Raw genomic sequence first — 12093 nt, 5'->3', positions numbered from 1 at the left:
CCTGGTAACCTTTTTGGATTTATTACTTAATAGCAGAAACTTGTCTTGAGATATTGAATGTTGGTTTCTTAAGCTGATTGCTTCGGAATTTCCTGCTTTAATTTGGATTATACAGCTCTATGTGTCTAGATTATTTTGTATTTTATTTTATTTTATTGGTTTTGCCCATGAAGTATGATTTGTTTGTATAATTATCTGGAACGTATGTAGACTTGCTACTGGTGGAGTCACTCATCCCTGATCCAGCTGATGTGTGGTTGAGTGAATCAGCCATCTAAATTATACCTCCAGAGTAGATAGGTCACTGCCAATCGCTGCGAGGGAGAAAGCCAAAGAACACTTGTGAGAAAATATGTAGAGACAATCCTTGAGAGAAGAAAAGGACTAAAGCTTTCTCAGGTGTTCTGTTTTGAACAATGCTCCCTGTCTTTTCCCCCTCTTTCCCTCTCTCTCTCAAAAAAAATCTAAGTTAGCACTTTATTTCTCCCACTGCAACCTGACACAAAAGACCTTCTCAAATAAATCACTCGTGCAGTTTTCTGGTATGACACAGTGTCAGATGCTGTCTTTTTGATAAGTTCATTTCCTAAGCAATTTGTTTAACCCTTTTTATAGACATTGTTTTCTCTGACTAAGTCGTGAGTCATTTTTCAACACATGAGTACTCCAGGGAAATGTCACACTCGTCGCTTGTTTCTCTGCCTGCCTGGCTTCACCATATGATTTTTATGAGCCAAAAGGACAAGAGTTCTTCCTTTTGTTTGTCCCATTCTGCTGACAGCTGGCTGTCATTGGCTCCAATTGGGCTACTCTATAGGCTGACCTTTTAGCTGTTACAGGGCAAATTAAGTATTTGGAAAAGAGCCCCTTCCCTAACCCAGAGTATCAAGCAAAATGAAGAAGCTTTTAGGAGCCTGTTACGATGGGTATCACTCATCAAATCTGTGTCATGATGTGAATGTAATTTTTTGTGTCTCAGAAGTCAGTTCCAAGTTGCCCTAAAGTTGCCACCACCACCGAGATGAGGTTGTCTAGGAAAAATCAAAGCGATCATTTTTCATCCCAAAGACTTGCTTTAGGACACAAAAGCTGTCATTCACCTCAACAGAACAGATGGGCTGAGGGCTTGTAAAGGGTTATTTGTTTTTTTTTTCCTCTGGGGAAAAAAGTCTGTTTGCCATCTTACAAAAACCTCTTCTTTGCAGTTGATATTGTAAACATGCTCATAAATTTGAACAAGTATATCCAAACTGCCTTGAATTTTCTGTATTATCTGTGCCTGAGGGCAGCTAGGGACAAGTGTTTGCACCCAGGTACGGTGACAGAAGGCAAGCGCAAAGACTGTGGCAGTCTCAAAGGAACACTCCCCTTGGGAACTGAGTTTCTGAGGAAGCAAATGTAATTACTAGGAGTCCTGGGTGTGCCTGCTGTCACAAGAAAGGCGTATCCCAAAGACTTTTCCAAGATACTGCAGTTGGCAGCTATAAAACCCTTATCTAATTCACTGTAAGCACAAGGCTGTTGTCTCCCTGTCCCACTCCCTTCTTCTTCCCCTTTCTCTCTTTTTTTTTGTTAAAAACTCTCTTGAACTGTACTCTTCTATGGTCTAATGGTGTTTTTAAATGGAAAAAGGTTAAGAAATGTTCTAAGGGAAGCGCTACTGCCCTGTAGTACAATTTGGCTTGTGCAGTGCAGGTCCTTGAAAACCAGGTGTTCTGTTTCTGATCTTAATCCTTCCTGACTGGCTGCTGTGCCACAATGGCATGAGCTGTGTGTGTTTGGAGGGTTTATCTCGGGGACCCTGCCTAGATCCCTTGGATTGCTTTTGAATGTAGTGTCATTTTCTCTAATGAGTTACTGCAGTTGTAAGCATGCTATACTTCAAGGGTCAAAGGGCATTAATTTTTCTCTTAAGGCTTATGCAATGAGAAACGTGGATGTTGGAATTGCTGCCATGGAGAGACAATTGGATCCTGGCCACTCCTTGTCAGGGTAACTTTAGAGCTCATACCCATAAAGGACTGAAGCCAAAACCCTTTTGTCAACATTTGGATTGGTACTGAAAGAGAATGAGTGTGTTATGAAATTCTTTGCTAATCATGAGAATATTCCAGCCTAATTATGTCATCTAAACTTTTGAAATCTTCTTTGTTCTGTCTGTAGGGCCGTACTGTGGTAACGTGATGCCTGTCCCCAAAGAAATCATTCTAGATAGCAATGAGGCAACTATTCACTTTGAGAGTGGATCCCACGTGTCAGGACGAGGCTTTCTGTTGTCCTATGCCAGCAGTGATCATCCAGGTAAGGTGAAATCCAAAAGTAGTAGAATATTAGTGGCATAATCCCCCCTATTTAATTATCATCTCTACACACATAGAGCCTTAGCCTAAATGTTTGTTCCTAAATATTTCCAGATTAGCATGAGCCATGGTATTTTTAATAGTATGTGTGCAAGAAACAGTTGTAACATTAACCAGATATAATAACTGCTGAAATCCTACCTAGACCATTTGGAATACAGGCCCAATGGAGGGGAAAACAGTGCCTTCTCCTTGAAGCTCTGCTGTGTTTTGAGCTCCAGCATCCATCACACTGCGAGAGAATGGAGGGGTAGGAGAGATTAAAGTTTTCATTCCCACATTTAATGTTCTGGAGGTCTGTTCAGTTTTAAAGGTGTAAAGCATAAGAGTAGAAGAGGGAGTTGGAAAGAATGAGAGAAAACCATAGCTGTTGCTTCCAGTCCAGTAAAATTGCTTAAGTATTATACAGAGAGGTCCTTAAATGTAATTTCATGTTCTCCAAATATTTGTCTGTATTTTTGCATCCTACAATGGGAATTGACATTTGCAAACTTTTCACAGATCTAATCACCTGTTTGGAACGAGCAAACCACTACACAAAGGCTGAATTCAGGTAAAGAGGGTTTGCAGCTCTGCATTCTGGTTTGCTCTGCTGTATCTGTCAACTGGTTCAATTGCTACAAAATGTTAAACAGTCTTGTTTTTCTGGAGAGGTGAATTTTTTTGAGTTCCAATGCTGTAATGGTCTAACGCCTGGTTGTGAGAAGCAGTAGTGTAGAATGGAAGTCTGTGGCCCAGAAAAATGACGGAATGGAGTTGCAGAGCTCTCAGCAATTCTCATTAAGAGCATACATATACATGGTATATGTAAAAAGAGTTTCCACTTTGAAATTCAAAGTAGCCTCACATTCCAGTGCTTCCTCTGGGAGCAGATCACGTCCCAGCTGATCTAAGATTATCTGAGGACAAGCTATAATTTCTCGGTTCCTTGAACTTTGTGATAGGTTTGAAATGGTAATAAATCGTGCTCTTCTGCCTGCTGTCTGGATGTGCATATAGGCTTCTTATCTTACTCTGAAAACCTGTGTGGTAGCATTTCTAGAACAAGAGAATTAAACAGAAATAAATGCCCTTGAAAAACTGCTTTTCTAGTTCTTTGTGTGCTACTGTGTTCAGTCCACCTATGAACTCAAGGGTCCATTTATTTAGCTCCTAGACTCACAGAGCATCAGCCAGAAATTACGGCTAAAATATTTATTGGTTTGAGGGCATTTCTTTTACAGGAGTTTGTTTGTATTATCACTACAGTTCATGTCATAAACAAGCCTTTCTTCTCTCATTACAGCAGATACTGTCCTGCTGGCTGCAGAGACATAGCAGGTGACATTTCTGGGAACATTGGAGAAGGATACAGAGATGTAAGTACACAGGATAAAGAGGGGAAAATTATAAAGACAAAAGAAACAAGAATAGAAAAACTTGGTTTCAACTTCTGCTGCTTGACTTTTGTCAGTAATTCTTCTGGGCTGTTTTGCTATACCTTTTATTATCAGTATATAAGTAAGTTATCAGTATATAAGCACACAGAGACGCTTTTCAAACAGACAAATCAATTGTGTGAGAACAAAGTCCACTGACTGCCAAATATACCTACTGACCTGCGGTTTCTGGCTTTCTGGAAAAAGCATGCCTAATGTTTGTCCTTCTTGAGGCAATGCTCATCCATGCATGAAATATTCCTATGATTTTAGCTTTTACTTGTTTGGTGTCCACATGTGAAAAAAATATATTTCAGTAACACGTGGGTTTTCTTTAGGATTATGCCTGCACTATCCTAGCATCTGCACTGAAATGAAATAAATATTACACGTTGCCTAATCACATCCCACTGATAGCTACCAACCTTTTGGGTTGTTTTAACTTCTTGTTCTTTAAACTCAAAAGTTGAAGTGGTTGCATTTATCCACAGCTCATATCACTCAGAGCTCTGCCCACTCTGTGCCCCTTGCCCTGGACTCTTCTCCTGTCATGCCTGTGAAATCTTTACCTTTCTCGAAGAGAAGTAAGCCTAATCATACCACTGAAGAAAAATGCCACCCTATCACAGTCGCCGAGTTCCCAAAAAGTCAGTGCTCACGTTTAACCTGTTCATCCAGTTATTCAAGTGTGCTGGCTCCAGCCTGGAAAGCGGCAGAGCTGAAGAAACAAAGAAATGCCGCATTACATTCTCATTAGCTGGAGTTATTCTGCCCTTGGTTCCAATGATTAGGGCAGAAAAGCAGCACATGGCATGACCTCATGCAGATTTTATCTGCACTGAGGAATTTGCAAAAGAAATTTTCCCCCGCCATTAAGGAGGATTTTCTGATGGGAAGAACCTGCAGGGCTCCCCTGGAGATGTGCTGCTTTTGTGCCACCACTTTCCCCACCCTTCCCTGGAGGAGACAGTCCAGCACTCCAGCTTGTCCAGTAGCACAGCCCAAACTGGGCCAGTGTGAACCTGACTGTCCTGTGCCTGCAGCCCCTAGGACAGTCTCCTTTGTACCTTTCTCTGTCCCTTTCCTGCTTTGCCCTAGCCCAGTGGTGTGTTATTTCCACCTACTTGGCACACAAGTTCTCCTGCCTGTATTTTTCAGCAGTATCCCACCTGAGATACTGGGAAGTGGGCTGCACTTAAAACCCAGAAGCAGCTAGGCAACACATAGACAAATCCCCGATGTACACCATGACTCAAACCCTAAGGTGCAGTGATAGATAGGTCTGCCTTCAGGTAAGAACACCAAGGAATTATTGATTTATCTTCCCAAAGAGGTGTTGCCTTGCCTTTGACTTTTTTCCTGAAGAGTGACAATCTTAAAGCATCTTCTCAGAAGCAGATTATTTGTTTTTTCATTTGAAAAGAAAAATTACTTTGGGAAACATGTATTTGTCAAAGATTACTGCTCTTTCTCCCTTCCCTGACTCTTACTCCTCTTGAGCTTTTGCTGGATTTTATGAGCTGTAACACCTGTATACTGGTGGCTTGGAAGGGAAAGCATTAGCAGTTTGTCAGATTGATTTCCTGAGCCTTGGCTCCTGCCTTTCAGACCTCGCTGCTGTGCAAATCTGCGATCCATGCTGGTGTGGTGGCGGACGAGCTGGGCGGCCAGATCAGCGTCACCCAGCACAAGGGCATCAGCCGCTACGAGGGCGTCGTCGCCAACGGTGTCCCCTCACTAGAGTGAGTACCACGGGTGGGGCTGGCACCGGGGCACACCCCGGCACACAGGGCACTGCCCACATCAGCACAAGCGGGTGGGGACACCATTTTGGGGAGCAAAAGATGTTAGGTGTGGGTCTAGGGCTTTATTAAAATGGTGTTGGCGTTGGAGATAGGAAGAGGTTCCAAGTTTTCAGTGGCTCTATACCATGTAGGGTGGTATTTTCTTTTTCCTTCTATTCCTTCCAAAACATACTTGCAAATTACTTTGTTAGCAGATACATGGAGTACGATGTTCTGGAGCAAACAGCTTTAATCGATGTGCTAATAAATCATGGTAAATTCATGTTGAAGTTTAAAAAAAGCTAGGAAAAATGAGTAAGTAAAAAATGCCATTGAGCCATAGGGGATTTAATGAACAACTTCTTAAACATTGTGCTTTTGACATGTTCAGAGTTTTTCTCTTTTAGAATATTTATAGCAAGGGTATTATATTTATTGCTTATCTTCTGACTTTTAATTGTACTGTTGTTGAAGTAGAAATAAATCCTCTAATCTCTATCCAGCACAGTAAGCCCTTCCAGCAACTGCTTCTGTCATTCCTGTTGGTTTATAGTTTTTAATTTTCAAATGTTATCTGGATTTTACATGAGGCCTTTTTTTTTCTTTTGTAAGAAGGGAAATTTCCATCCCATAGCCTATGAGAGTTAAGGCAATATGTATTTTTTATACTATTTTCCTGTTTTCTCCATGATTTCTCACACCTTCCTGACAGTTTTACAATCATGGTTTCATTCATGAAAAAAAAAAGGCATTCATGTGTTCTGTTGCTGTGCTTAAACTTCAGCACAGACTGAAATGCTTTATGTACAATGGCACTGGAGTGTACAAAGCTGGGTAGTGTGTAGATCATAGTCAAAGGACGGAACAGCCTAAATATTTTCTATTTTTCTTGAAAGTTAATTGCCAAAGAAAATTAATATAAACTTGTCTCAAAGCAAATCAAGACTGAGAACTCTGCTCAGGCACCAAGCCCCTCCATAAAAGAAATAATGCAAATTCTTTCCATCACACGTGCCACCTTAGTGAGACCCTAAATTAAATATTTTGTGCCTTATCTGAAGGTGTTACAGAGCTGTTCACATACATTCGTACGCTTGTGACCCTCAAGAATCCCAGTGGAGTAACTCGGACAGTGGCACATAAAATTTCATAATGACAGGGAGTTGTGATTCCCGTTCGTATTTTTTTTCACGGTATGAGAGCTAGTGGGCAAAGAATGACGTGTGTAAGACTGCAAGTGTACACGTGCTGGGGGATTTAGTCCATTTACTGTGAGGTGCCCTGAGAGAGCACCCTAAGGAGGAGCAGAGCCCCTGTAGCTCTCCCGCCTAGAGGGGCAGACAGAGGCACTCCTCAAGCATGATGCACATCTCCGAGGGACGGAATTGCCCTGAGGAGACAACCTTGCTTTCTACAGGTTGTGCAGGAAGCCACAGGCTCACACTGGGCTGTATGCCTACAAACTGGATGGCATGTACTTTAAGAAAAATGGGAGTGTCAGCACAGCACTTCCCAGGATGCTTCTGCCACACCTTGCAGCTGCGACAGTCTCTAGAACAGACGAACTGTTGCTGTGAGCCCAGGAGAGGGAAATTGGAGCATGTAGGGAAATGCTTTTATTTCAAAACATGAAAAAGTGTTCCTAGAAACAGTAGGCTTGTTTACTAAGAAAAAGAACCAATGCATTTTGTGCTTTAAAAAAGCTTTTATAGGAGCTATCTACAAAGCTGCATGGCTTCCCTGTTCTGCAGTACCTACACGCTGAAAGAAAATCCTGCAGATGGGCCAGTGCCCACAAGAAAAAATTGGTGCTTGAGCACCAATGCCTTAAGAGCTTTTTAGATGCCCTTAAATAAGAGCTTGCACAAGCTTTTAAAATCTCATTTGTAGTGGATTTCAGTATTAAAGATTAAAATTATTTAGTGACTTGAGCTGAAATTGACCTCATCAAAAGCTGCTGCTGGAGTGCATCGAGCTGTTAAGTATCTGTGTTGTTAACGTGGAGTTATGTCTCGCTCGCCCACCACCCTGCAAGAGCTGACCTTGGCCTCCCCACTCCATTTTTCAATGTGCTTCTTACACTCCAGCATCTTTGAGGTTTTCACTTCCCATGATCCATGTGCGGACCTGCACCCCCAGATGCTGTAATGAAGCCTGAGTGGCTGGATTTATTGAGCAGTTCTGATACTCCAGTGCAAATACACAGGATGTTGTAACATGGCCCGGCCTGTGACTTGTACATCTGCACATGTGGAATCATTTGCCTTTGAAAATGCAAGATTGCATATTGACAAAATGCTTGTCAATAGTGAAAGATGAGATTCAGGGTTAACCTGCACTGCTTAGGAAAAGCTTGCTTGAGACCAACTCTGGCAAAAAAAATAAAAGGCAGGATTCTGAAGGTTGTCAGGCAAATGCGGAGCATGGAGCAATACCCTCCCTTAAAGGACAAAGTGGAACCTGTGTGAAAAATTCCAGCAGTCACATTAGGAAACTGATGAATTACCACTTACTGAATTAGCTTGTTCTCTTTAGTGAATTACAGCAGAAATTTATCAGCTTGATTTCATAGCTTCGTAGACCTTAGGAATGCCAACCTCCTCTATTTGCTAAATTTGCAGCCCTCTATTTGAAAGGGCTCTGGGTGACTTTTTTTCCTTAGCAGTCTTCAAGGAGCACTGTGATTGCTGTTTTGGGTAGGTTTTACTGATTACATAGTTATTTATATTCTACTTTTCTCTTGAAATGGATTGCTTTGCATTCACTAAGAAATCAAAAACTGTTTTGGCTGTGATGTCAAAGTGGTTTGAAGTGAGCAGAGTGCATCTGGTCGCCCCTGAGGATTGCCTGTGGGGAAGATGTGGGAGGGAGGGTTTGTGTTTCCCCTTCTAGCTACTTAGCCACCTACATGCCCAAATAAATCAGCTCCCACCCAGAGCTCTGAAGGGCTTCGTTTGCCTGTAGTCATTAGTTTTCAGTGACAAAAAAAGGCAGTGTTTTTATTGACCTTGACATGGGACTACTCTCCTATTCCCTGTTTGCAATGCTCTCAAAACATATAGCGCTACACACCATGGTAAGGCCACAGACGGTACCTCAGGGGAAATTTTCCTGGCCAACAACAAAGAAAGGGCAGCCTGAAAGGGAACTGTCTCCATGCTTAGTGCAGAAATTGTTTTACTGCTTAGTCATGCTGGCCAAGGCTTTTGAAAAGGGGCCAGTGATGCGTGCAGCTAATCGAAGTGACAGCGGAGGGGGCAGATTTTCAAGAAATCCAAACTAATTTCATGTTAAAACCCTGGCCTTTCTTTTTGTTAGGCAGCCAGTTGGAGTCATTGCTTCTGGAATGAAACCTCAGGGGCATCTCCTTGGGAATTAGAAAGTGGCTCCCTGAAAGGCCAGGGAAAACTCAGCTTTCCCTTAGAGTGGTGATTTTATCTTGTCCTGCATTGTGCAGGGCTGTGTGGAGTGGCCCAAGAAATGGCTTTTCCCCTGGAGCAAAACAGTCTGTGTCAGAAGGAGGAAGAAAAAGGAAGCCATAGATGTGGTTAATGGAGCACAAAGAACCATTCTTGATGGGAGATGCTGGCCGTGGTTATAACAAAACTGGTTTCCACCCAGATTAAAATAAGGAGTAGTTTTCATCCAGTTTTCATCCTATGACACACCTGTAGCCCAAGTAGGAATGGCCAGAGCTGGTGTGGTTTAGTCTCCATCAAGTGTAACTCTCACAAGCAGCAGGAGTAGCAGGGTAGTGCAACAGGGAGTCACTCTAAAGCTTTAAAAAATGCTCAAAACCATTAAAAAAATTACCCAAATACAGTCACAGTCAGAGATGAGCTTGAGTGCTCTTATGGGGGTCGATAACCGGCCAGTGGAGAAAGTGGCTGTCTGGCCAGAGATGTTTTACTGGAAAAACAGTGATTCTGAAGCTTAACCTCAGCACTCCTGTGACCACCTCATGAAAGGCTGAGTTACCTTTTTCTTTTCTTACAGTGGTTCTCTGTCAGATAAGCGGTTTACATTTACTTCGAATGGTAAGAATAATTGCTTTGTTTTTAGCTATTTAAATATTTTCTGTAAAAGTTTTAAAAAATAATCAGGAGAATGTCAGGCTGTGTCTAGGAAGGATATTTTAGGACAGCAGTTTTTTAAAATTGTCAAGTAAATAAAAAAATTGAAGGGATGTGAAGTGAGCTAGAAAAAACCACAGAATATGTGCGGTCATACGCACATAGACGGGAAACAGAAATAGTATTCTGCTGTTACATTTCTGGTGCCAGCATATGAAAAATGACAATCAGATAAACCCATTTTTATGTACTTTAGGCCACAGAAAATGAAAACAGTTTCTCCTCAGACATTTATAATTTCCATCTTCATCATAAAAGCGGAGAAAGAAAACATAGGAGAAATTAAAATATATTTATATTGCACTGATACAGAAGGAGTTTTTGTTTATGGCTTTTCAAGATGCAAAACCCTCTTTTAATCTGTCAAGCCGTTCATTTGCATAAAACACAGCAAAGAGGGGGGGAAAGTTCACATTCGTTCATTTGAATTATATTCCACTCATTTGAGATAAAGTCATTTACTATTCCACTGAAAACTGTAGAGCATGTATAGGCCTTTGAACCTGCCAAGGAATTATTTTTAACTTCATTGAACCATATTCCACTGGCCTGTTTTCTCTGAAGAACCTTGATGTGCAGAAATTTTGTGGGTTCTTTGGTGGAGTTTGTAATACTTACCTGCAGATATTATCTTCATGATATCACATCTTGGCAGCAGTATCAAGGAGTTTTTCTAATGAGTAACTTTCCTAGCCCTAATTGCAGGTGGGAATCATGAAATGTTTACAGTAAAGTATTCCTTTCAGTACAGTGCCTTCATCTGTGAAATGTTTTGCACAGCAGAATTAGTTAGTGCCAATCTCAAAACATAAATATTATGTTTCAGAAGGAAAAATTTAAAAATAAAAAATGTCTTCACAGGAATGAGACAAAAGTGCAGAGATTAAAAAACTAAATGGCAAAAATAGCAGATGTAGTCAGAAGGTGTCATGTACGTAGGAGTTAGACTGGTAAAGCATTGGGACTGCAGCACTCTGGTACTGGATCATACACTACAAATTGACTGGTAAACACCACAGCTAATGGAGAGCATCAGGCTAGCACTAGATTCAGCAATGTCTGACTTTGCTGTTGTGGGTGGTCTTCAAATGTTGCTAGCCTAATATAAAAATATCCTGTGAAAATGCAAAATAACTCCTTCTGCCTGTCTGTGTGGGGACTCCTAGGCTGCAACAAATCTCTCAGTCTGGAAGAGGGATTCCTCTCCAAGAGCCAGGTTACTGCATCTTCCTACTGGGAGGAGACCAATGAGTTTGGGCAACTACTCCTATGGTCCCCCGACAAGGTTTGGCTTCAAGTCCCGGGATGGTCTTGGGCCTCTAACCACAGCAGCAGCCGTGAATGGCTGGAGATAGACCTGGGGGAGAAGAAGAGAATAACAGGTATGTTGCTCTCTGGTTATTAGAAACGGGTGTTTCAGCTGGAGAAGAAACTGAATGCAGCTGGAAAGCTGATAGTGCACTAATGCAACATTTCTTTTGTTAAACATAATGAAATGTTCTGTGCTGATGAATATTATTTTCCTATTTAAAACATCATGGTTACTTACAAGACTTGTCTTCCCATGGGGATATAGGATTGAACTCAACTGTCATGCATATCTGATCTGTAAACATGCTGCTAGAACAAAATACTTGCAGAGGGATCAGTAGAGTCTAGATGGATGATCTGGAATCAATAAGAAACATGAAAGTCACAGCCTTTGAAACAAGGCCTAGGTGAAAGAAATTCCTGTTTTCACCTCCTGGTTAATTGTAAATTACAGTTGCTGCTAAAGATGTAAAGATGGCCAATACAGACCATAATACCAAAAAGCAATTATCACAGAATCACAGAATGAGTAAAGTTGAAAGGCACCACAGGGGGTCATCTGGTCCAACCTCCCTGCTCAAGCAGGGTCATGCTACAGCACACAGCACAGGATTGTGTTAGGACAGTTCTTGAGTATCTCCAGTGAGCGAGACTCCACAGCCTCTCTGGGCAACCTGGTCCTGTGCTCGGTCACCTGTACAGTAAAGAAGTTCTTCCTCACATTCTTGTGGAACTTCCTGTGCATCAGTTTCTGCCCATTGCCTCTTGTCCTATTGCTTGGCACCACCGAGCAGAGCCTGGCTCCATGCTCTTGGCACTCCTCTTCAGATACTGGCAGACATTGATGAGGTCCCCTCTCAGCCATCTCTCCTCAAGGCTGAACAGGCCCAGCTCCCTAGGCCTTTTGTGCTCTGTTAAAAATATCCATTGCTCTAAATTCACAATTTAAAATGGATTTCCATTCTTCACCCAACTTTTAAACTTAATTTCAACACAGTTTGAAAAATAAACTAACACCTTGAAGACCTAGATTTCAGAATTGTTTTGGCTTCTGTGTTTGCATTTGAAAATGTTCCCTTTAAACAGT

At 41.7% G+C, this 12093-nt stretch overlaps 1 protein-coding gene across 1 annotated transcript in view; it reads left to right on the top strand.

Annotated features, from left to right (window-relative positions):
• LOC309585339 (discoidin, CUB and LCCL domain-containing protein 1-like) overlaps positions 1 to 12093 on the top strand; it is a gene marked incomplete at its 3' end in the record, with an annotated part of 154941 nt that overhangs the window by 133471 nt on the left and 9377 nt on the right. The window contains exons 4-9 of the mRNA XM_082302002.1: positions 2164 to 2301; positions 2862 to 2913; positions 3646 to 3718; positions 5387 to 5520; positions 9559 to 9599; positions 10862 to 11077. Of these exons, the coding sequence (XP_082158128.1) occupies positions 2164 to 2301; positions 2862 to 2913; positions 3646 to 3718; positions 5387 to 5520; positions 9559 to 9599; positions 10862 to 11077 (654 nt within the window). The remainder of the gene's footprint in view (positions 1 to 2163; positions 2302 to 2861; positions 2914 to 3645; positions 3719 to 5386; positions 5521 to 9558; positions 9600 to 10861; positions 11078 to 12093) is intronic.

This window comes from Coloeus monedula, assembly GCF_965178545.1.
Source record: "Coloeus monedula genome assembly, chromosome: 2".
NCBI lineage: Eukaryota > Metazoa > Chordata > Aves > Passeriformes > Corvidae > Coloeus > Coloeus monedula.
Note: the sequence above shows the minus strand (reverse complement) of the source record. Positions and strands in the feature narration are given on the sequence as shown.